At 46.6% G+C, this 21,210-nt stretch overlaps 1 protein-coding gene across 3 annotated transcripts in view; it reads right to left on the bottom strand.

The window, feature by feature from the left end:
• Nucleotides 1–21,210, bottom strand: part of sema5ba (sema domain, seven thrombospondin repeats (type 1 and type 1-like), transmembrane domain (TM) and short cytoplasmic domain, (semaphorin) 5Ba) — a 378,099-nt gene that overhangs the window by 69,264 nt on the left and 287,625 nt on the right. For all 3 annotated transcript variants that reach the window (XM_072445266.1, XM_072445269.1, XM_072445267.1), the window contains exons 10-12: nucleotides 10,135–10,270; nucleotides 8,692–8,899; nucleotides 5,799–6,006 (exon numbers count right to left, since the gene is read on the bottom strand). In XM_072445266.1, coding sequence (XP_072301367.1) covers nucleotides 5,799–6,006; nucleotides 8,692–8,899; nucleotides 10,135–10,270 — 552 coding nt within the window. The remainder of the gene's footprint in view (nucleotides 1–5,798; nucleotides 6,007–8,691; nucleotides 8,900–10,134; nucleotides 10,271–21,210) is intronic.

The following is a 21,210-nucleotide window of genomic DNA, read 5'->3' as shown; positions in this document are numbered from 1 at the left end:
ATGGACCAAAGAGCGTTTCCATCAAATACACTGAATTTACACATTTTCCACGTCCTTTTTTCTGTAATTACGTCTCAGTTTCTGTCACAAAGCGTCTTTTCTCAGCTCATGATGTGGAACCTGTTTATGGACCAGTTAACAAGTATTTGATAATTAAATGACAGTTGCCATAAAACTGTACGACTCCTTCAGAACAAACGCGGGAAGTGAGAACGCCTTTTGCTGTTGGACGCCAGCATAATCAGAAGTATAAATATCCCGGTGTGACCCACTTCTGCCGCTGCTGAGGACCTCTCGGAGCTTTGACTGACAGGCGACAGTGACAGGCGACAGTGACAGGCGGCTGTGACAGGTGAGCGGGCGAGCAGCACCTTCGGGAGGAGACGAGCGCTTGAGACGCTGTTTAAACGAGCTCCGACTGCAGCCGGGACTCGGAGGATTTGCTTTTCGACTGACGTTTGAACGTTAAGTCGATCTTCTAGCGTCTGGCTCAGCGGCTAAAGGCTAAAGGCTAACGCGCTGCCACAACGGCTAATCCTGTCGCCGCGTGGAGCGTTAGCAAGACGCCGAGTTCTGATCGCCGGAGTCTTTTATGCAAAGAGGGGAACAGGAAGAGGAAGAGGAAAACAGGAAAAGGGGAATAGAAAGAGGAAGAGGAGAACAGGAAGTGGAAGAGAGGAAGAGGGAAACAGGAAGCGGAAGAGCAGAACAGCAAGAGGAAGAGGAGAACAGGAAATGGAAGAGGAGAATAGGAAGTGGAAGAGGAGAACAGAGAACAGGACGAGGAAGAGGAGAACAGGAAGAGGAAGAGCAGAACAGGAAGAGAAGAACAGGAAGAGGAAGAGCAGAACAGGAAGAGGAGAACAGGAAGAGGAGAACAGGAAGAGGAGGACAGGAAGTGGAAGAGGAGAACAGCAAGAGGAAGAGGAGAACAGGAAGTGGAAGAGGAGAACAGGAAGAGGAAGATGATCCGTGTGGAGCAGGAGCTGGCAGTAGCAAAGCCCAGCGAAGGTGCCCGCGTGGTTGTGTGTGTGATTGTGTTTGTGTGTGTGATTGTGTTTGTGTGTGTAATTGTGTTTGTGTGTGATTGTGTTTGTGTGTGTGATTGTGTTTGTGTGTGTGATTGTGTTTGTGTGTGTGATTGTGTGTGTGATTGTGTTTGTGTGTGTGATTGTGTGTGTGATTGTGTTTGTGTGTGTGATTGTGTTTGTGTGTGTGATTGTGTGTGTGATTGTGTTTGTGTGTGTGATTGTGTTTGTGTGTGTGATTGTGATTGTGTTTGTGTGTGTGATTGTGTTTGTGTGTGTGATTGTGATTGTGTTTGTGTGTGTGATTGTGTGTGTGATTGTGTTTGTTTGTGTGTGTGTGTGTGTGTGTGTGATTGTGTTTGTGTGTGTTATTGTGATTGTGTTTGTGTGTGTGATTGTGTATTACTGTGGTACATAAACGTCATCATCGTTCTACCCATGAAGCTGTGATATAAGTTTGTTTTGGAGCGAAAAGACAGAAAGCGAGGTGACGAGAGAGAGAATGGGAAACGACGAAGAGGAAGTGGAGAGGAAGAGAGAAAAAGAAGGGGGGATGAGAGGAGGGAGAGAGTCGAGTCATTTGAATGCTAAAATGAGTTTGACATTGGGAGGCCGAGGAGCCGGTGGTGATGGAGAGCACGGATGAGAAGCAGGAGATCAGACAAACAGCACACGAGGGCCCCTGGCATCTCCATGGAGACCAACACTTCACCGACGACGTCTACGCCAGGGAGTGTGTGTTTATGCCACCGAAGTGTGTGTTTATGCAGCCGAAGTGTGTGTTTATGCAGCCGAAGTGTGTGTTTATGCAGCCGAAGTGTGTGTTTATGCCACCGAAGTGAGTGTTTATGCCACCGAAGTGAGTGTTTATGCAGCCGAAGTGTGTGTTTATGCAGCCGAAGTGTGTGTTTATGGCACCAAAGTGTGTGTTTATGGCACCAAAGTGTGTGTTTATGCAGCCGAAGTGTGTGTTTATGCAGCCGAAGTGTGTGTTTATGCCACCGAAGTGTGTGTTTATGCCACCGAAGTGTGTTTATGCAGCCGAAGTGTGTGTTTATGCAGCCGAAGTGTGTGTTTATGCCACCGAAGTGTGTGTTTACGCCACCGAAGTGTGTTTATGCAGCCGAAGTGTGTGTTTATGCAGCCGAAGTGTGTGTTTATGCAGCCGAAGTGTGTGTTTATGCCACAGAAGTGTGTGTTTATACCTCCGAAGTGTGTGTTTATGCCACAGAAGTGTGTGTTTATGCAGCCAAAGTGTGTTTATGCAGCCCAAGTGTGTGTTTATACAGCTGAAGTGTGTGTTTATGCAGCCGAAGTGTGTTTATGCACCATATGCTTTTTGCATTCACATGATATACAACTAGTCATCAAAATAATTGGCGTCACAAATCTGGGAAATAGTTTTTCTGAGGCTCAAAGGGAGAGGACCACGTAAACAGGGTTAATGAAGCGTGAATGAAGCTGAACACAACTCCAGGTACGTTTATGACGAGGGCACAATGTTATGTATTATGTTATTCACTGTCATCGTCACACATTATATTACAGCTCCAACAAAGGCTACACAACTGCATGATGTTGTTTTCTTTGTTTTCTCAAAGTCTTACTCAAAGTTCACAAACACATTCTCAGATAGGCCGCGGGCATTTGTTCTCCTGTAAAGACTTTAATGACTCCAGCCACGATTCCGCATTAATCCAGACTGAGGACACATAATTACCTCCACAGAAGACAAACCACCGGCAAAAGGCGTGAAACAAACTATGAGATACAGGCATTACGTGCATAAGTTTTGAATAAGTCGTTTTCTAGTATTCAGTCATTACCGTCGTCTTGATGATGAGAGAAGAAATGTATTGAATGTATTACAGAAAAGGCTGCATTTGTTACGAGCCAGACGACACTTTTAAAGCCACATTTGTATTTGACTGACAATTTTAGCTTTAGTATATATTTGAGTAAAAAGTGTGTAAAAATAAATAAATCTAAACTTTATCCATCCGTAACAAAGAGTAGTCAATGTGAGCGTTCCTTCTTAGTGCGGCCATTAAAAAAATAATCCATTAAAGGGGATGTTTATATTATTAGGCCCGAGCGCCACAAGCTGGCGAGAGGCCTATTAATCTCGTAAGGGCGTGCGAAGCACGGCTGCGAAATCGAGCGCGAAGCGCTCGCCCACTTCCAAACACTCACTAACGCACTCCTTCACTCACGCACGCCCCATGCAGACTAATTAGTAGTAGGAAAATGGAACATTACCGTTGTAAACGGGCGAAGCCCGTGCAAAAGTGCGCACTAAACGAGCACTTTACATTGTCGTCATCCCCATATAAAGCACTCATTTGCCCTAAGTAGCTCACGAATACGTTCCCCATCTCTTGCATGTTCCGTGCATATAAGCAAATAATGCAAAAATTTAACATTATTACTGTATAGAGGGCCAAAAACACAAAGTGGGCGGAGCCCACTCAAAATTAACGAAAGTACCCGTCAGTGACCAGGGACCCACACCATGAGGTAGGAAAGCGCGAGCGCTTTCTGAAAATGTATAGTTTATGATATTCGGAAAATGGGAAACGATGTTTTCGCATCGGAATATTATTCTTTCTTCTTTCTTCTCGGGACCAACCCCCCTATTTTTCACCCAGTGAACATTGACGAAAAGTCACAAAAATTTGCACACCTCTAAAAATCGTGCCTCTCTACATTCTGGCCATTTCCCTTTTCTAAAATTGGCGCGTCAGCGCCCCCAAATGTACCAAAAATGCATTGAGAGATGGGAAATGACCCAAAAAAAATCTGATCGTAGAATCATGAAATTTGGCGCAGAGGTAGATAGTGACAAGAGAAGTAAAAAATATTATCACGGCAACGCCGTCCACCCAACCAAATGTCGGCCATATTGGTTCAAAAATGGCTAAGCATGACTCGGGAGTTTTTCCAAACGTTGTACTTTTACGAACTCCTCCCAGGGCGTTGGCCCTAAAAAGCTGAAATTTGGTGAAAATGCTACTAAGGAGTGGGACATCAAAAGTTATTCAAATTACATTGATACCTGTCACGGTCTATGTGCGGCGAAGCCACAAACTGTAGCAATAATTTCAGAAATCTCACAAATTTAACATTTCTGCCGTTTGCGCAGATAAAGTCCGAATTGCGTCAAATTAGAATCAGTTGTTAAACTCTTTGCCCTAAACCTACTTGAAGTGAAATTAATTAATTTGGCGCCACAGCGCCCCCTACAGATTTTATATGGAGGTTAAATGTTTAGTTTTGCGAAATTATCTGAAATTTGACACAAAACTCAATTTTGGCATCCCCATCAGAAAAGTAAATGAGACCCATGTCATAATTGTTACGGTTTTGCGAACAATGACCAAAACCTCCCATGTTATTCCAATGGGGAAATTGCCAGAACATGTTTACACTTTAGACTTTCACAAACTCCTCCCAGGGCGTCAGCCCTATTAACCTGAAATTTGGTGAGACTCATCTTCAGGGGTGGACCATCAAAAGTTATCCACATTTTTATTCAAAGAGTCACGGTGTCTGTGCGGCAAAGCCGCACATTTTGCCAAGAATTCAAAATAAAATTGCTTTTTGATGGTAAAACAAAGGGGAGAAGATGTGACAGCGTCACAGATTCAGCAGTAGGCGTAATAAAAGGACAATTGGGGCGCGTTAGCGCCCCCTCCTCTTGCGGCGTGGTGGCGGCGTAGCGAGGGCCGATCATTGCCGCTTGCGGTTATATTTATCATTATTATTATTATTTTATTTCATTTTATTTTTTTCTAGTCTGATATAGTATAGATATTGCATCAAATCTACCCAATCCAACAATACAAAACAAACGCGTCTACAAATCAAGTGACAACCAAGAGATTTTAAAAGATTTTGGCAAATATCTAGTTCTGATTTTTCTTTCTATGCGATTTATGTTTTAATTTCAGATTCAAAGATCAGATTTTAAACATTTGAAGGAAAACTGAAACATGAACTGGATGAACTAATACAACTGTGCACACGTATTTCAGATCACAGGAAAGATTGTTATTTGCAAATTGTTGTAAATAATTGCTGTCTTCGGTATTTGGTAATTGAGACACTGACGAGGGAAAGGACGAAGACGAGACAAAAGACAAAATCCGGACTAAACCAAGACAACGAAATGACCAATCCTTGAACTACAAAGCTTCATTGTGATATCAGTAATGGTCAAAACAAGAATAAAGACTTTTTTTCTGTTCTGTTCTGTTTTTGTACACCCGCATCAAAATCTGGACAAAACCTGGACTAAACCTGGACTAAATCTGGACTAAACCTGGACTAAACCTGGATTAAACCTGGATTAAACCTGGAATAAACCTGGACTAAACCTGGACTGAACCTGGACTGAACCTGGATTAAACCAGGACTAAACCTGGACTGAACCTGGACTGAACCTGGACTAAACCAGGAATAAACCTGGACTAAACCTGGACTAAACCTGGACTGAACCTGGATTAAACCAGGACTAAACCTGGACTAAACCTGATAAACCTAAAAGTGAACACAGCCTTAGACACCATTTCTAATTCAACTTTCTTTGTATAGAAAAGATAATGCTGCACAACATAGCAAAAACACACATTCAGCTCTAAAAGTACACAGAACACAGAAATACTACTATAAGCTCATTTTCGCCATAAAACACTTTTCAAACATCCGTTCCGTCGCCGTAAAAGAACACGACTACGGTAAAAGTGGATAAAAGTGGATAAAAGGGCTCACGTTTCGGTCTTGTAGGTGGAGCATCTCTCGAGCGGGATCTTGAGCACGCGGTCGCTCAGACCCACGAACAGGGAGCGGTCGCTGTGCAGGATTTGGAGGCTCAGGATTGGCTGCCGGAGTCCGGGGGGGAGGAGCTCCATCTCCTCCAGGTAACAGCCCTGAAGACGCTTGTTGGGCGTGGCCAGGGCTTTGAGGATGGAGCCGTATTCTGAAATTCGACACACAAAAATGAAAGGGATCAGTCGACCGCAGCGGGTTTCTCTCGACGTTTAGGTTTACAGTTTGGTTCATTATTGCTTCACTTCTCAGTTACGGATTAATGGATCAATTTCCCTTTCGGCAGACCCTTCTGGAACCTTCTAGGAACCTCGGGGAAAACCACAGTGAAGGTGAGATCCTACTGCCACGGATGGACAGGCTGACACGCTTCTCTTTGCAGATAAAACCACTCAGGACGAGAGAGGGAGGTTCATCCAGTCAGAAGAGAGCGAGTGGAGAGCGTTCATCCAGGCAGAAGAGAGCGAGTAGAGAGCGTTCATCCAGTCAGAAGAGAGCGAGTGGAGAGCGTTCATCCAGGCAGAAGAGAGCGAGTAGAGAGCGTTCATCCAGTCAGAAGAGAGCGAGTAGAGAGCGTTCATCCAGTCAGAAGAGAGCAAGTAGAGAGCGTTCATCCAGTCAGAAGAGAGCGAGTAGAGAGCGTTCATCCAGTCAGAAGAGAGCGAGTGGAGAGCGTTCATCCAGGCAGAAGAGAGCGAGTAGAGAGCGTTCATCCAGTCAGAAGAGAGCGAGTAGAGAGCGTTCATCCAGTCAGAAGAGAGCGAGTAGAGAGCGTTCATCCAGTCAGAAGAGGGCGAGTAGAGAGCGTTCCATCCAGTCAGAAGAGAGCGAGTAGAGAGCGTTCATCCAGTCAGAAGAGAGCGAGTAGAAGAGAGTTCTTCAAGTCAGAAGAGAGCGAGTAGAGAGCGTTCATCCAGTCAGAAGAGGGCGAGTAGAGAGCGTTCATCCAGTCAGAAGAGAGCGAGTAGAGAGCGTTCATCCAGTCAGAAGAGAGCGAGTAGAGAGCGTTCATCCAGTCAGAAGAGAGCGAGTAGAGAGCGTTCATCCAGTCAGAAGAGAGCGAGTAGAGAGAGTTCATCAAGTCAGAAGAGAGCGAGTAGAGAGCGTTCATCCAGTCAGAAGAGAGCGAGTAGAGAGCGTTCCATCCAGTCAGAAGAGAGCGAGTAGAGAGCGTTCATCCAGTCAGAAGAGAGCGAGTAGAGAGCGTTCATCCAGTCAGAAGAGAGCGAGTAGAGAGCGTTCATCCAGTCAGAAGAGGGCGAGTAGAGAGCGTTCATCCAGTCAGAAGAGAGCGAGTAGAGAGCGTTCATCCAGTCAGAAGAGAGCGAGTAGAGAGCGGTCATCCAGTCAGTAGAGAGCGTTCATCTAGTCAGAAGAGAGCGAGTAGAGAGCGTTCATCCAGTCAGAAGAGGGCGAGTAGAGAGCGTTCATCCAGTCAGAATAGAGCGAGTAGAGAGCGTTCATCCAGTCAGAAGAGAGCGAGTAGAGAGCGTTCATCCAGTCAGAAGAGAGCGAGTAGAGAGCGTTCATCCAGTCAGAAGAGAGCGAGTAGAGAGAGTTCATCAAGTCAGAAGAGAGCGAGTAGAGAGCGTTCATCCAGTCAGAAGAGAGCGAGTAGAGAGCGTTCATCCAGTCAGAAGAGAGCGAGTAGAGAGCGTTCATCCAGTCAGAAGAGAGCGAGTAGAGAGCGTTCATCCAGTCAGAAGAGAGCGAGTAGAGAGCGTTCATCCAGTCAGAAGAGAGCGAGTAGAGAGCGTTCATCCAGTCAGAAGAGAGCGAGTAGAGAGCGTTCATCCAGTCAGAAGAGAGCGAGTAGAGAGCGTTCATCCAGTCAGAAGAGGGCGAGTAGAGAGCGTTCATCCAGTCAGAAGAGGGCGAGTAGAGAGCGTTCATCCAGTCAGAAGAGAGCGAGTAGAGAGCGTTCATCAAGTCAGAAGAGAGCGAGTAGAGAGCGTTCATCCAGTCAGAAGAGAGCGAGTAGAGAGCGTTCATCCAGTCAGAAGAGAGCGAGTAGAGAGCGATCATCTGCCTGGATGCTCCTCGTCCATGAGTCCTGGACCACCTGCAGCCTGTCCCTCCTATTCAGTACTGGTTTAGTCCTGGTTTAGTCCCGGTTCAGTCCTGGTTCAGTCCTGGTTCAGTCCTGGTTTAGTCCTAGTTCAGCCCTGGTTTAGTCCCGGTTTAGTCCTTGTTTAGTGCAGGTTTAGTCCTGGTTTAATCTCGGTTTAGTCCTGGTTTAGTGCAGGTTTAGTCCTGGTTTAGTCCTGGTTCAGTCCGTGGGAGTAGCATCTCTTCACTGTGGTTCTCCTCAAGGTTTCTACTTTTCACCACTGCTTTTTTGTTGTTGCTGTGTTTCCCAGCAGGCGTGTGTGAAGACAGGGGGCGCTCTGGGACAGTTCTCCATTTGCTTAGTTCCTGTGAAAACGGGTAAATCTGCTTCTCTATCATCGACTGATTCATTGTTTGATTTTCTGACTTGCGGCTGGCAAAATCGACTATTTTGGAAGGACCTACTGCACGGTGTAAAAATACATCCAATATAATTTATTCGATCCAGTCAGAACGTCCACTAATGCGAGGTTGGATCACCTCAATATGGAAATCTACACATTCATTTCAATGTAGAAGAGCCGATCTAGAAATAAAATGCAGACTTTAGGCGTCATATTGGACCAAATCAAGACTCAATTAAGACTTGACATGAATTTGCTGAGCTTAAAATATACATAATCCACCAGGAAACGTCTTAAAAGATCAACGACGTTTCCCAATCGACTCGAATCAAATCGCCTTTCACCCCGAACACGCCACGAGTATGAACCAGAGCGTCACAAACCGGTGCTGATGTAGATGACGTGGTACAGCGTGTCCATGCCCTGCACGATGTCCACCACGAGGCTGGAGAACCTGACGTCGTCCTGCATCACCAGAGGGTCCGTGGTCTCCGGCTGCACCACGTCGTTCATCAGGTACAGCCTCTGAGCGTCCTGCAAGCTGCGCTCCGTCAGGCCCTCGTTCGGGCCCCGCTCGGAAATCGTCCCGCACTGAGGGGGAAATGGAAGCACGTGTTATTCAAACTGAAGCATACGAAGGTTGTGGAGTCAGTGAAAAGATCTCGTGTGTTTGCGTTTGACTTGGACACGCCCAAACAGGTGAGCGAGGATGAGTTTTGAAAAGCTGCGTTTGAAAAAAGCAGTTAAATAAATGCTTTGTTTTACTTTCTTAAATGTCTTTGGTAATATTTGAAAAAGTCGTTACGTCTTTACTTTGCCCCAGGTCGATCTTTAAAATGAGGTCTCGATCTCAACGGGTTCTTACCTGGTTAAATAACGATTCGATTTTTAAAATTTACCAAAATAAACTCAAATTTGATTAAAATTTGACTAAAACGTGAGGTGCCAAATTGTCAACTTGAACCGTACAATTTATTCATTACAAATTACGTCGAAATCTCGATAAGATTCTATGTGACTTTTCTGCCGCCGCCTGCTTGTTTCCATGTAGATTGCTGGAGTGTTCCACAGTATGGCATTAATCTTAAAGTATCTATTTCCATGGAGACAAGCAGGTTAAGGTTACAGGTCAGATCTGTGGAGCTCAGAGTAAGAAAGTAGGTTTTTCCAATTTTTTGAGCAAGAAAAACACCTGTACTAAATACTAATACTAATACTATACTAAATACTAAATACTAAACACATTTAGTATTTAGTTTTAAGGGTTTTTGTTCCGGGCTCCATGGAAACAAGCAAGAGACAGACCCTCCTCCAGAAAAGTTACACCTTTATGGTATATTTAATCTCCATGTGGAAAATATACACACCAAACACACACAATATTCTGCACAGCAACTATCAGCACTACTTTTAGTCCTTTACATTTAAATGTAAAAATCCCGGTATTGTCAGAGTCTAAGCTGTTTTATCGGTAAAAGACGATAGTGGAAGGCGTGTCTTGCTTAGCACTGACCTGAAAGTTGTGGACGGTGTTGGGTGTGGGCACTGACCTGAAAGCTGGGCACGGGGTTCCGCGTGGGTACTGACCTGAAAGAAGGCGTGTCTTGCTTGGCACTGACCTGAAAGCTGGGCAGGGGGTTGGGCGTGGGCACTGACCTGAAAGTTGTGCACGGGGTTGGGCGTGGGCACTGACCTGAAAGTTGTGCACGGGGTTGGGCATGAGCACTGACCTGAAAGAAGGCGTGTCTTGTTTGGCACTGACCTGAAAGAAGGCGTGTCTTGGTGGGCACTGACCTGAAAGAAGGCGTGTCTTGGTGGGCACTGACCTGAAAGTTGTGCACGGGGTTGGGCGTGGGCAGCCATGTGGAGCGTGGGTTCTCCTGGGACCTGAAGGGCCCGTTGAAGGCCTGTGTGATGGCGCTGAGGTTGAACGCGCACACCGCCGACGCCGCTATGCTGTTGCTTCATGGAGACAAGAACACACGGGAAACGACGTTAGACGATACAGTACGGCTCAAAATCACGATACGGCTCACGGCTCGACGTCACGATAAGGCTCACGACACGGCTCGACGTCACGATACGGCTCATGGTACGGCTCGACGTCACGATACGGCTCACGATACGGCTCATGGTACGGCTCGACGTCACGATACGGCTCACGATACGGCTCGACGTCACGAAACGGCTCACGATACGGCTCGACATCGTGATGCGGCTCACGATATGGCTCGACATCACAATACGGCTCGATGTCACAATACGACTCAACGGCGCGATACGGCTCGACATTGTGATACGGCCCAACATAACGATACGGCTCAACTTCACGATACGGCCCAACATCACGATACGGCTCAACTTCACGATACGGCCCAACATCACGATACAGCCCAACATCACGATACGGCAAAACATCACAATACGGCCCAACATCACGATACGGCCCAACATCACGATACAGCTCAACATCACGATACGGCAAAACATCACGATACGGCCCAACATCACGATACGGCCCAACATCACGATACAGCCCAACATCACGATACGGCAAAACATCACGATACGGCCCAACATCACGATACAGCCCAACATCACGATACGGCAAAACATCACGATACGGCCCAACATCACGATACAGCTCAACATCACGATACAGCTCAACATCACGATACGGTCTAACGTCACGATACAGCTCAACATCACGATACAGCTCAACATCACGATACGGTCCAACGTCACGATACGGCTCAACATCACGATACAGCTCAACATCACGATGCGGTCTAACGTCACGATACGGCTCAACATCACGATACAGCTCAACATCACGATACGGTCCAACATCACGATACGGCAAAACATCACGATACGGTCCAACATCACGATACAGCTCAACATCACGATACAGCTCAACATCACGATACGGTCTAACGTCACGATACGGCTCAACATCACGATACAGCTCAACATCACGATACGGTCCAACGTCACGATACGGCTCAACATCACGATACAGCTCAACATCACGATACGGTCTAACGTCACGATACGGCTCAACATCACGATACAGCTCAACATCACGATACGGTCCAACGTCACGATACGGCTAAACATCACAATACGGCCCAACATCACGATACGGCCCAACATCACGGTACAGCTCAACATCACGATACAGCTCAACATCACGATACGGTCTAACGTCACGATACGGCTCAACATCACGATACAGCTCAACATCACGATACGGTCCAACGTCACGATACGGCTAAACATCACAATACGGCCCAACATCACGATACGGCCCAACATCACGGTACAGCTCAACATCACGATACAGCTCAACATCACGATACGGTCCAACGTCACGATACGGCTAAACATCACAATACGGCCCAACATCACGATACGGCCCAACATCACGGTACAGCTCAACATCACGATACAGCTCAACATCACGATACGGTCTAACGTCACGATACGGCTCAACATCACGATACAGCCCAACATCACGATACGGCTCAACATCACGATACAGCCCAACATCACGATACGGCTCAACGTCACAATACGGCCTAACATCACGATACGGCTCAAGGTATGGCTAAACGTCAAGATACGGCTCACGATATGGCTCAACATGACGATATGGCTCAACATGACGATATGGCTCAACATCACGATACGGCAATACAGCTGGTCGGTCACAGTCTTGATAATCGCAAATAATCATTAAATTGTGATTTTTTTTTCCGCCCTCACAATAATCGTAATTCAAAAATTTGTAACCGCGACATCCCAAATTACAACAAAAAGTCACATACAAAAACTGACTATAAAAGTTTTAAAAAAAGGCTCCTGGTCCTGAACATCTGGGCCTGTCGTCTCAGGCAGTGACGTGGCCATCTCTTCACTCCACGACATCATAATAAACGGGATCGAACATCAATGTCTGTATTTCATAACGTGACGTGAGTGTTAACGTCTGGAGCTGCTCTCAGCGCGCTTGAGTCGCCGTCCCAGGGGCTAAGCCGCACTATCTGCAACGCCCAGTGAAAGGGACAGCGTTAAGCCAGGGATATGGGAGGAAGTGGAAGAGATTAGGCAGGTGTAAACTGGTCAAGAGAGGGAGGAGAAAGAGAGGGAGAAGAAGGGTAGAAGAAGAGAGGGAGGAGAGAGGGAGAAAGAGAGGGAGAAGAAGGGTAGAAGAAGAGAGGGAGGAGAGAGGGAGAAAGAGGGAGAAGAAGGGAAGAAGAAGAGAGGGAGGAGAGAGGGAGAAAGAGGGAGAAGAAGGGAAGAAGAAGAGAGGGAGGAGAGAGGGAGAAAGAGAGGGAAAAGAAGGGTAGAAGAAGAGGGGGAGGAGAGAGGGAGAAAGAGAGGGAAAAGAAGGGTAGAAGAAGAGAGGGAGGAGAGAGGGAGAAAGAGAGGGAGAAGAAGGGAAGAAGAAGAGAGGGAGGAGAGAGGGAGAAAGAGAGTGAAAAGAAGGGAAGAAGAAGAGAGGGAGGAGAGAGGGAGAAAGAGAGTGAAAAGAAGGGAAGAAGAAGAGAGGGAGGAGAGAGGGAGAAAGAGAGTGAAAAGAAGGGAAGAAGAAGAGAGGGAGGAGAGAGGGAGAAAGAGAGGGAAAAGAAGGGTAGAAGAAGAGGGGGAGGAGAGAGGGAGAAAGAGAGGGAAAAGAAGGGTAGAAGAAGAGAGGGAGGAGAGAGGGAGAAAGAGAGGGAGAAGAAGGGAAGAAGAAGAGAGGGAGGAGAGAGGGAGAAAGAGAGTGAAAAGAAGGGAAGAAGAAGAGAGGGAGGAGAGAGGGAGAAAGAGGGAGAAGAAGGGAAGAAGAAGAGAGGGAGGAGAGAGGGAGAAAGAGAGTGAAAAGAAGGGAAGAAGAAGAGGGGGAGGAGAGAGGGAGAAAGAGAGTGAAAAGAAGGGAAGAAGAAGAGAGGGATGAGAGAGGGAGAAAGAGAGTGAGAAGAAGGGAAGAAGAAGAGAGGGAGGAGAGAGGGAGAGATTATCACTTGAATTTGAACAGCTACGTCAAATCAATAACATCAGCAGCTTTTTATCATCTAAAACACATTACCAAAATCAAACGTATAATTATTGTACAGTAAAGTACAGTGTCTAAACCAGATTTGGAGTCTCTCCATGGCCTAGCACCAATATGTGCCATATGAACCATCTCAGACTCTGAGGACCTCAGGGACCGGCCTCCTGCTGGTGCCAGAGTCAGGACTAAACATGGACCGGCCTCCTGCTTGTGCCAGAGTCAGGACTAAACATGGACCGGCCTCCTGCTGGTGCCAGAGTCAGGACTGAACATGGACCGGCCTCCTGCTGGTGCCAGAGTCAGGACTAAACATGGACGGGCCTCCTGCTGGTGCCAGGGTCAGGACTAAACATGGACCGACCTCCTGCTGGTACCAGAGTCAGGACTAAACATGGACCGGCCTCCTGCTTGTGCCAGAGTCAGGACTAAACATGGACCGGCCTCCTGCTGGTGCCAGAGTCAGGACTGAACATGGACCGGCCTCCTGCTGGTGCCAGAGTCAGGACTAAACATGGACGGGCCTCCTGCTGGTGCCAGGGTCAGGACTAAACATGGACCGGCCTCCTGCTGGTGCCAGGGTCAGGACTAAACATGGACCGGCCTCCTGCTGGTGCCAGAGTCAGGACTAAACATGGACCGGCCTCCTGCTGGTGCCAGAGTCAGGACTAAATATGGACCGGCCTCCTGCTGGTGCCAGAGTCAGGACTAAACATGGACCGGCCTCCTGCTGGTGCCAGAGTCAGGACTAAATATGGACCGGCCTCCTGCTGGTGCCAGAGTCAGGACTAAATATGGACCGGCCTCCTGCTGGTGCCAGAGTCAGGACTAAACATGGACCGGCCTCCTGCTGGTGCCAGAGTCAGGACTAAACATGGACCGGCCTCCTGCTGGTGCCAGAGTCAGGATTAAACATGGGCCGGCCTCCTGCTGGTGCCAGAGTCAGGACTAAATATGGACCGGCCTCCTGCTGGTGCCAGAGTCAGGACTAAACATGGACCGGCCTCCTGCTGGTGCCAGAGTCAGGACTAAATATGGACCGGCCTCCTGCTGGTGCCAGAGTCAGGACTAAACATGGACCGGCCTCCTGCTGGTGCCAGAGTCAGGACTAAACATGGACCGGCCTCCTGCTGGTGCCAGAGTCAGGATTAAACATGGGCCGGCCTCCTGCTGGTGCCAGAGTCAGGACTAAACATGGACCGGCCTCCTGCTGGTGCCCAGAGTCAGGACTAAACATGGAGCGGCCTCCTGCTGGTGCCAGATTCAGGACTAAACATGAACCGGCCTCCTGCTGGTGCCCAGAGTCAGGACTAAACATGGAGCGGCCTCCTGCTGGTGCCAGAGTCAGGACTAAACATGGACCGACCTCCTGCTGGTGCCAGAGTCAGGACTAAACATGGACCGGCCTCCTGCTGGTGCCAGAGTCAGAACTAAACATGGACCGGCCTCCTGCTGGTGCCAGAGTCAGGACTAAATATGGACCGGCCTCCTGCTGGTGCCAGAGTCAGGACTAAACATGGACCGGCCTCCTGCTGGTGCCAGAGTCAGGACTAAACATGGACCGGCCTCCTGCTGGTGCCAGAGTCAGGACTAAACATGGACCGGCCTCCTGCTGGTGCCAGAGTCAGGACTAAATATGGACCGGCCTCCTGCTGGTGCCAGAGTCAGGACTAAACATGGACCGGCCTCCTGCTGGTGCCAGAGTCAGGACTAAACATGGACCGGCCTCCTGCTGGTGCCAGAGTCAGGACTAAACATGGACCGGCCTCCTGCTGGTGCCAGAGTCAGGACTAAACATGGACCGGCCTCCTGCTGGTGCCAGAGTCAGGACTAAACATGGACCGGCCTCCTGCTGGTGCCAGAGTCAGGACTAAACATGGACCGGCCTCCTGCTGGTGCCAGAGTCAGGACTAAACATGGACCGGCCTCCTGCTGGTGCCAGAGTCAGGACTAAACACAGTTTTAGACCTGGTTTGGATCTGGCGGTAATCAAAAGGCCAAATATGTGTCATGTGGTACTTAAAGAACCACCGGCCTGGTATTTGTAAGAGCTTAGTACTAAAGTAAGTAACAGGCACACATAGGTTTATAGGACACATTTGGGACACTTTTATCACACTCAGACATGTTTTATGATCTTTCTGGTCCACAGGGGGCAGTAGAGCGACTTGGACCTTGACCCGAGACATGTCCAAACACAGAAACAGAAGAAAAACAAAGCGTAAAAGTGTGATTAGCGTCCCTTATGTCACGCTGGAGTCAGGCCACGCAGCAGTTTTGAATCCTATTTACATTTTTATGGTTGAGAATACAAAGATATCAATATAAAGTGAGTGGGCAGCGAGACAAGACCGAGGAGCCGGAGCCAAACCATCTGGACTCTAGCAAATGTTTTAATGTCTGAAATGTTTTAATGTTTGAAATGTTTCGTTTTATTTTGAGCGGGACTAGATAATATTTGTGATTCTAAAAAGTTGATCCTCACAATACCAACATAAACTGTCTCTCTTGTTACGCTCTTTTTACACTCTTGTTACGCTCTTGTTACGCTCTTGTTACGTTCTTGTTACGCTCTTACTACGCTCTTACTACGCTATTGTTACGCTCTTGTTACGCTCTTGTTACGCTCTTGTTACGCTCTTACTACGCTCTTACTACGCTCTTACTACGCTCTTACTACGCTCTTGTTACGCTCTTGTTACGCTCTTGTTACGCTCTTACTATACTCTTACTACGTTCTTGTTACGTTCTTGTTACGTTCTTGTTACGTTCTTGTTACGCTCTTACTACGCTCTTGTTACGCTCTTGTTACGCTCTTACTATGCTCTTACTACCCTCTTGTTACGCTCTTGTTACGCTCTTACTGCGCTCTTATTGCGCACTTACTGCGCACTTACTGCACTCTTACGGCGCTCTTACTGCGCTCTTACTGCGCTCTTACTGCGCTCTTACTGCGCTCTTACTGCGCTCTTACTGCGCTCTTACTGCGCTCTTACTGCGCTCTTACTGCGCTCTTACTGCGCTCTTACTACGCTCTTACTGCGCTCTTACTACGCTCTTACTACGCTCTTACTACGCTCTTACTGTGCTCTTACTACGCTCTTGTTACGCTCTTGTTACGTTCTTGTTACGCTCTTACTACGCTCTTACTACGCTCTTACTACGCTCTTACTGTGCTCTTACTACGCTCTTGTTACGCTCTTGTTACGTTCTTGTTACGCTCTTACAACGCTCTTGTTACGCTCTTGTTACGCTCTTGTTACGCTCTTACTGCGCACTTATTGCGCTCTTACTACGCTCTTGTTACGCTCTTGTTACGCTCTTACTCCGTTCTTACTGCGCTCTTACTACGCTCTTACTACGCTCTTACTGCGTTCTTACTGCGCTCTTACTACGCTCTTACTGCGCTCTTACTGCGCTCTTACTGCGCTCTTATTGCGCTCTTACTACGCTCTTACTACGCTCTTATTACGCTCTTGTTACGCTCTTACTGCGCTCTTACTGCGCTCTTACTACGCTCTTACTACGCTCTTATTACGCTCTTACTGCGCTCTTACTACGCTCTTGTTACGCTCTTGTTACGCTCTTGTTACGCTCTTGTTACGCTCTTACTGCGCTCTTACTGCGCTCTTTCTACGCTCTTTCTACGCTCTTACTACGCTCTTGTTACGCTCTTGTTACGCTCTTGTTACGCTCTTACTGCGCTCTTACTGCGCTCTTACTACGCTCTTACTGCGCTCTTACTACGCTCTTACTACGCTCTTACTGCGCTCTTACTACGCTCTTGTTACGCTCTTACTGCGCTCTTACGGCGCTCTTACTGCGCTCTTACTGCGCTCTTACTGCGCTCTTACTACGCTCTTACTACGCTCTTACTACGCTCTTACTGCGCTCTTACTGCGCTCTTATTACGCTCTTATTACGCTCTTACTGCGCTCTTATTACGCTCTTACTGCGCTCTTATTGCGCTCTTACTACGCTCTTACTACGCTCTTATTACGCTCTTATTGCGCTCTTATTACGCTCTTACTGCGCTCTTACTGCGCTCTTACGGCGCTCTTACTGCGCTCTTACTACGCTCTTACTACGCTCTTATTACGCTCTTACTGCGCTCTTATTACGCTCTTATTACGCTCTTACTGCGCTCTTATTACGCTCTTACTGCGCTCTTATTGCGCTCTTACTACGCTCTTACTACGCTCTTATTACGCTCTTACTGCGCTCTTATTGCGCTCTTACTACGCTCTTACTACGCTCTTATTACGCTCTTATTGCGGTCTTATTGCGCTCTTATTGCGCTCTTATTGCGCTCTTACTACGCTCTTATTGTGCTCTTACTGCGCTCTTACTACGCTCTTATTACGCTCTTACTACGCTCTTATTGTGCTCTTACTGCGCTCTTATTGCGCTCTTATTACGCTCTTATTGCGCTCTTATTACGCTCTTACTGCGCTCTTACTGCGCTCTTATTGCGCTCTTGCTGCGCTCTTACTACGCTCTTATTGCGCTCTTACTACGTTCTTATTACGCTCTTGTTACGCTCTTACTGCGCTCTTACTGCGCTCTTACTACGCTCTTACTACGCTCTTACTACGCTCTTACTACGCTCTTATTACGCTCTTACTGCGCTCTTACTACGCTCTTATTACACTCTTACTACGCTCTTATTACTCACTTACTGCGCTCTTACTACGCTCTTACTACGCTCTTATTACGCACTTACTGCGCTCTTACTGCGCTCTTATTGCGCTCTTATTACGCTCTTACTGCGCTCTTACTACGCTCTTACTGCGCTCTTATTACACTCTTACTACGCTCTTATTACTCACTTACTGCGCTCTTACTACGCTCTTACTACGCTCTTATTACGCACTTACTGCGCTCTTACTACGCTCTTATTGTGCTCTTACTACGCTCTTATTACGCTCTTACTGCGCTCTTATTACTCACTTACTGCGCTCTTACTACGCTCTTACTACGCTCTTATTACGCACTTACTGCGCTCTTACTGCGCTCTTACTACGCTCTTATTGCGCTCTTATTACGCTCTTACTGCGCTCTTACTGCGCTCTTACTACGCTCTTACTGCGCTCTTATTACACTCTTACTACGCTCTTATTACTCACTTACTGCGCTCTTACTACGCTCTTACTACGCTCTTATTACGCACTTACTGCGCTCTTACTACGCTCTTATTGTGCTCTTACTGCGCTCTTACTGCGCTCTTACTACGCTCTTATTACACTCTTACTACGCTCTTATTACTCACTTACTGCGCTCTTACTACGCTCTTACTACGCTCTTATTACGCACTTACTGCGCTCTTACTACGCTCTTATTGTGCTCTTATTGTGCTCTTACTGCGCTCTTACTGCGCTCTTACTTCGCTCTTACTGCGCTCTTATTATGCTCTTACTACGCTCTTACTACGCTCTTGTTACGCTTTTATTGCGCTTTTACTACGCTCTTACTGCGCTCTTACTACGCTCTTACTACGCTCTTATTACTCACTTACTGCGCTCTTACTACGCTCTTACTACGCTCTTATTACACTCTTACTACGCTCTTATTACTCACTTACTGCGCTCTTACTACACTCTTACTATGCTCTTATTACGCACTTACTGCGCTCTTACTACGCTCTTATTCTGCTCTTACTGCGCTCTTATTGCGCTCTTACTACGCTCTTACTGGGCTCTTATTGCGCTCTTACTGCGCTCTTACTACGCTCTTATTACACTCTTACTACGCTCTTATTACGCACTTATTGCGCTCTTACTACGCTCTTATTGCGCTCTTATTACGCTCTTACTGCGCTCTTATTGCGCTCTTACTGCGCTCTTACTACGCTCTTGTTACGTTCTTGTTACGTTCTTGTTACGCTCTTACTACGCTCTTACTACGCTCTTACTGCGCTCTTACTACGCTCTTATTACTCACTTACTGCGCTCTTACTGCGCTCTTATTGTGCTCTTACTGTGCTCTTATTGCGCTCTTATTACGCTCTTACTGCGCTCTTACTGCGCTCTTACTGCGCTCTTATTGCGCTCTTACTGCGCTCTTACTGCGCTCTTACTACGCTCTTACTACGCTCTTACTGCGCTCTTACTACGCTCTTATTACACTCTTACTACGCTCTTATTACTCACTTACTGCGCTCTTACTACGCTCTTACTACGCTCTTATTACGCACTTACTGCGCTCTTACTACGCTCTTATTGTGCTCTTATTATGCTCTTACTACGCTCTTATTACGCACTTACTGCGCTCTTACTACGCTCTTATTGTGCTCTTATTGTGCTCTTACTACGCTCTTATTACGCACTTACTGCGCTCTTACTACGCTCTTATTGTGCTCTTATTGTGCTCTTACTGCGCTCTTATTGCGCTCTTATTACGCTCTTATTGCGCTCTTATTACGCTCTTACTGCGCTCTTACTGCGCTCTTATTGCGCTCTTATAACGCTCTTATAACGCTCTTACTGCGCTCTTATTACGCTCTTATTACGCTCTTATTGCGCTCTTATTACGCTCTTACTGCTCTTATTACGCTCTTATTGCGCTCTTATTACGCTCTTACTGCTCTTATTACGCTCTTATTGCGCTCTTATTACGCTCTTACTGCGCTCTTACTGCGCTCTTATTGCGCTCTTATAACGCTCTTACTGCGCTCTTATTACGCTCTTGTTACGCTCTTACTGCGCTCTTACTGCGCTCTTATTACGCTCTTATTGCGCTCTTACTGCGCTCTTACTGCGCTCTTATTGCGCTCTTATTACGCTCTTACTACGCTCTTATTATGCTCTTATTATGCGCTTACTACGCCCTTATTACGCTCTTATTATGCTCTTACTACGCTCTTATTACGCTCTTATTATGCTCTTACTACGCTCTTATTATGCTCTTATTATGCGCTTACTACGCCCTTATTACGCTCTTATTATGCTCTTACTACGCTCTTATTACGCTCTTACTACGCTCTTATTACGCGCTTACTACCCTCTTATTACGCTCTCACTACGCTCTTATTATTCTCTTATTACGCTCTACAAAAAAGTCTAAAGGCTTAACAATGGGACCAGTACTACTACTACTACTACTACTACTACAGAGGTGGATACAGTTACATTTCCTTCAGCATTAAAATAAAATTGTACTTTGTGGAGCAGTTTTCAGGCACCGTACTTTTACTTGAGTAATATATTTAACACGTCTTATACTGCTACTTTATTTATTGACCTGTATTTAACCAGGAAAGTCCCACTGAGAATACTTGAGCAGTATTAGTTTGAAGTAAAAGTACTCTTCTTACTCGAGTAAACGTGTCGGTTCCTCTTGTCACTGGGACAAAACCTTTATGTTGACATTTGTGAATTATTGGAATCATTTGTGTTTCCTGCACGGCTCCTTCATATATGACAATTCGTTTGATTTATTTTCATGGTCTTTTTTTATTAGCTCTGCACGAATTGTGAAAAAGATTGGATTTTTGCGATCAGATTTTTTATTTATGTTTTAATAATTGGATCGTGTTCAAAGTTCACATTTTAACGCAAAGTGACAAAAAAAGACTGAAAAAGGCCCATGAACTGACAAACTACAAAAAGACTCACAGGAAATTTGTGTTATTCATGGAGGAAATTACAGCACTCCAAAAATTGCAGTCATTTTGATTCAATTGCAATTAATTTTTCAGCATTATTTTTCTAATAAATTACCTGATTTTGTGCATTATTAACGATTCTGCCCTTGAAACAAATTACATTAACTAAAAAAACATTACATCCAGACAGTTACTCTTACAATACTCTGACTCTCGCAGTAGTTTCCCCTATTTTTTTTGCACTTCTACTCAACTATTTTC

This window comes from Eucyclogobius newberryi, unplaced genomic scaffold, assembly GCF_026437365.1.
Source record: "Eucyclogobius newberryi isolate DKJ021-1_F unplaced genomic scaffold, fEucNew1.0.hap1 SCAF_14, whole genome shotgun sequence".
NCBI classification, from domain to species: Eukaryota; Metazoa; Chordata; class Actinopteri; order Gobiiformes; family Gobiidae; genus Eucyclogobius; species Eucyclogobius newberryi.
This window is presented reverse-complemented; position numbering and strand designations above follow the sequence as displayed.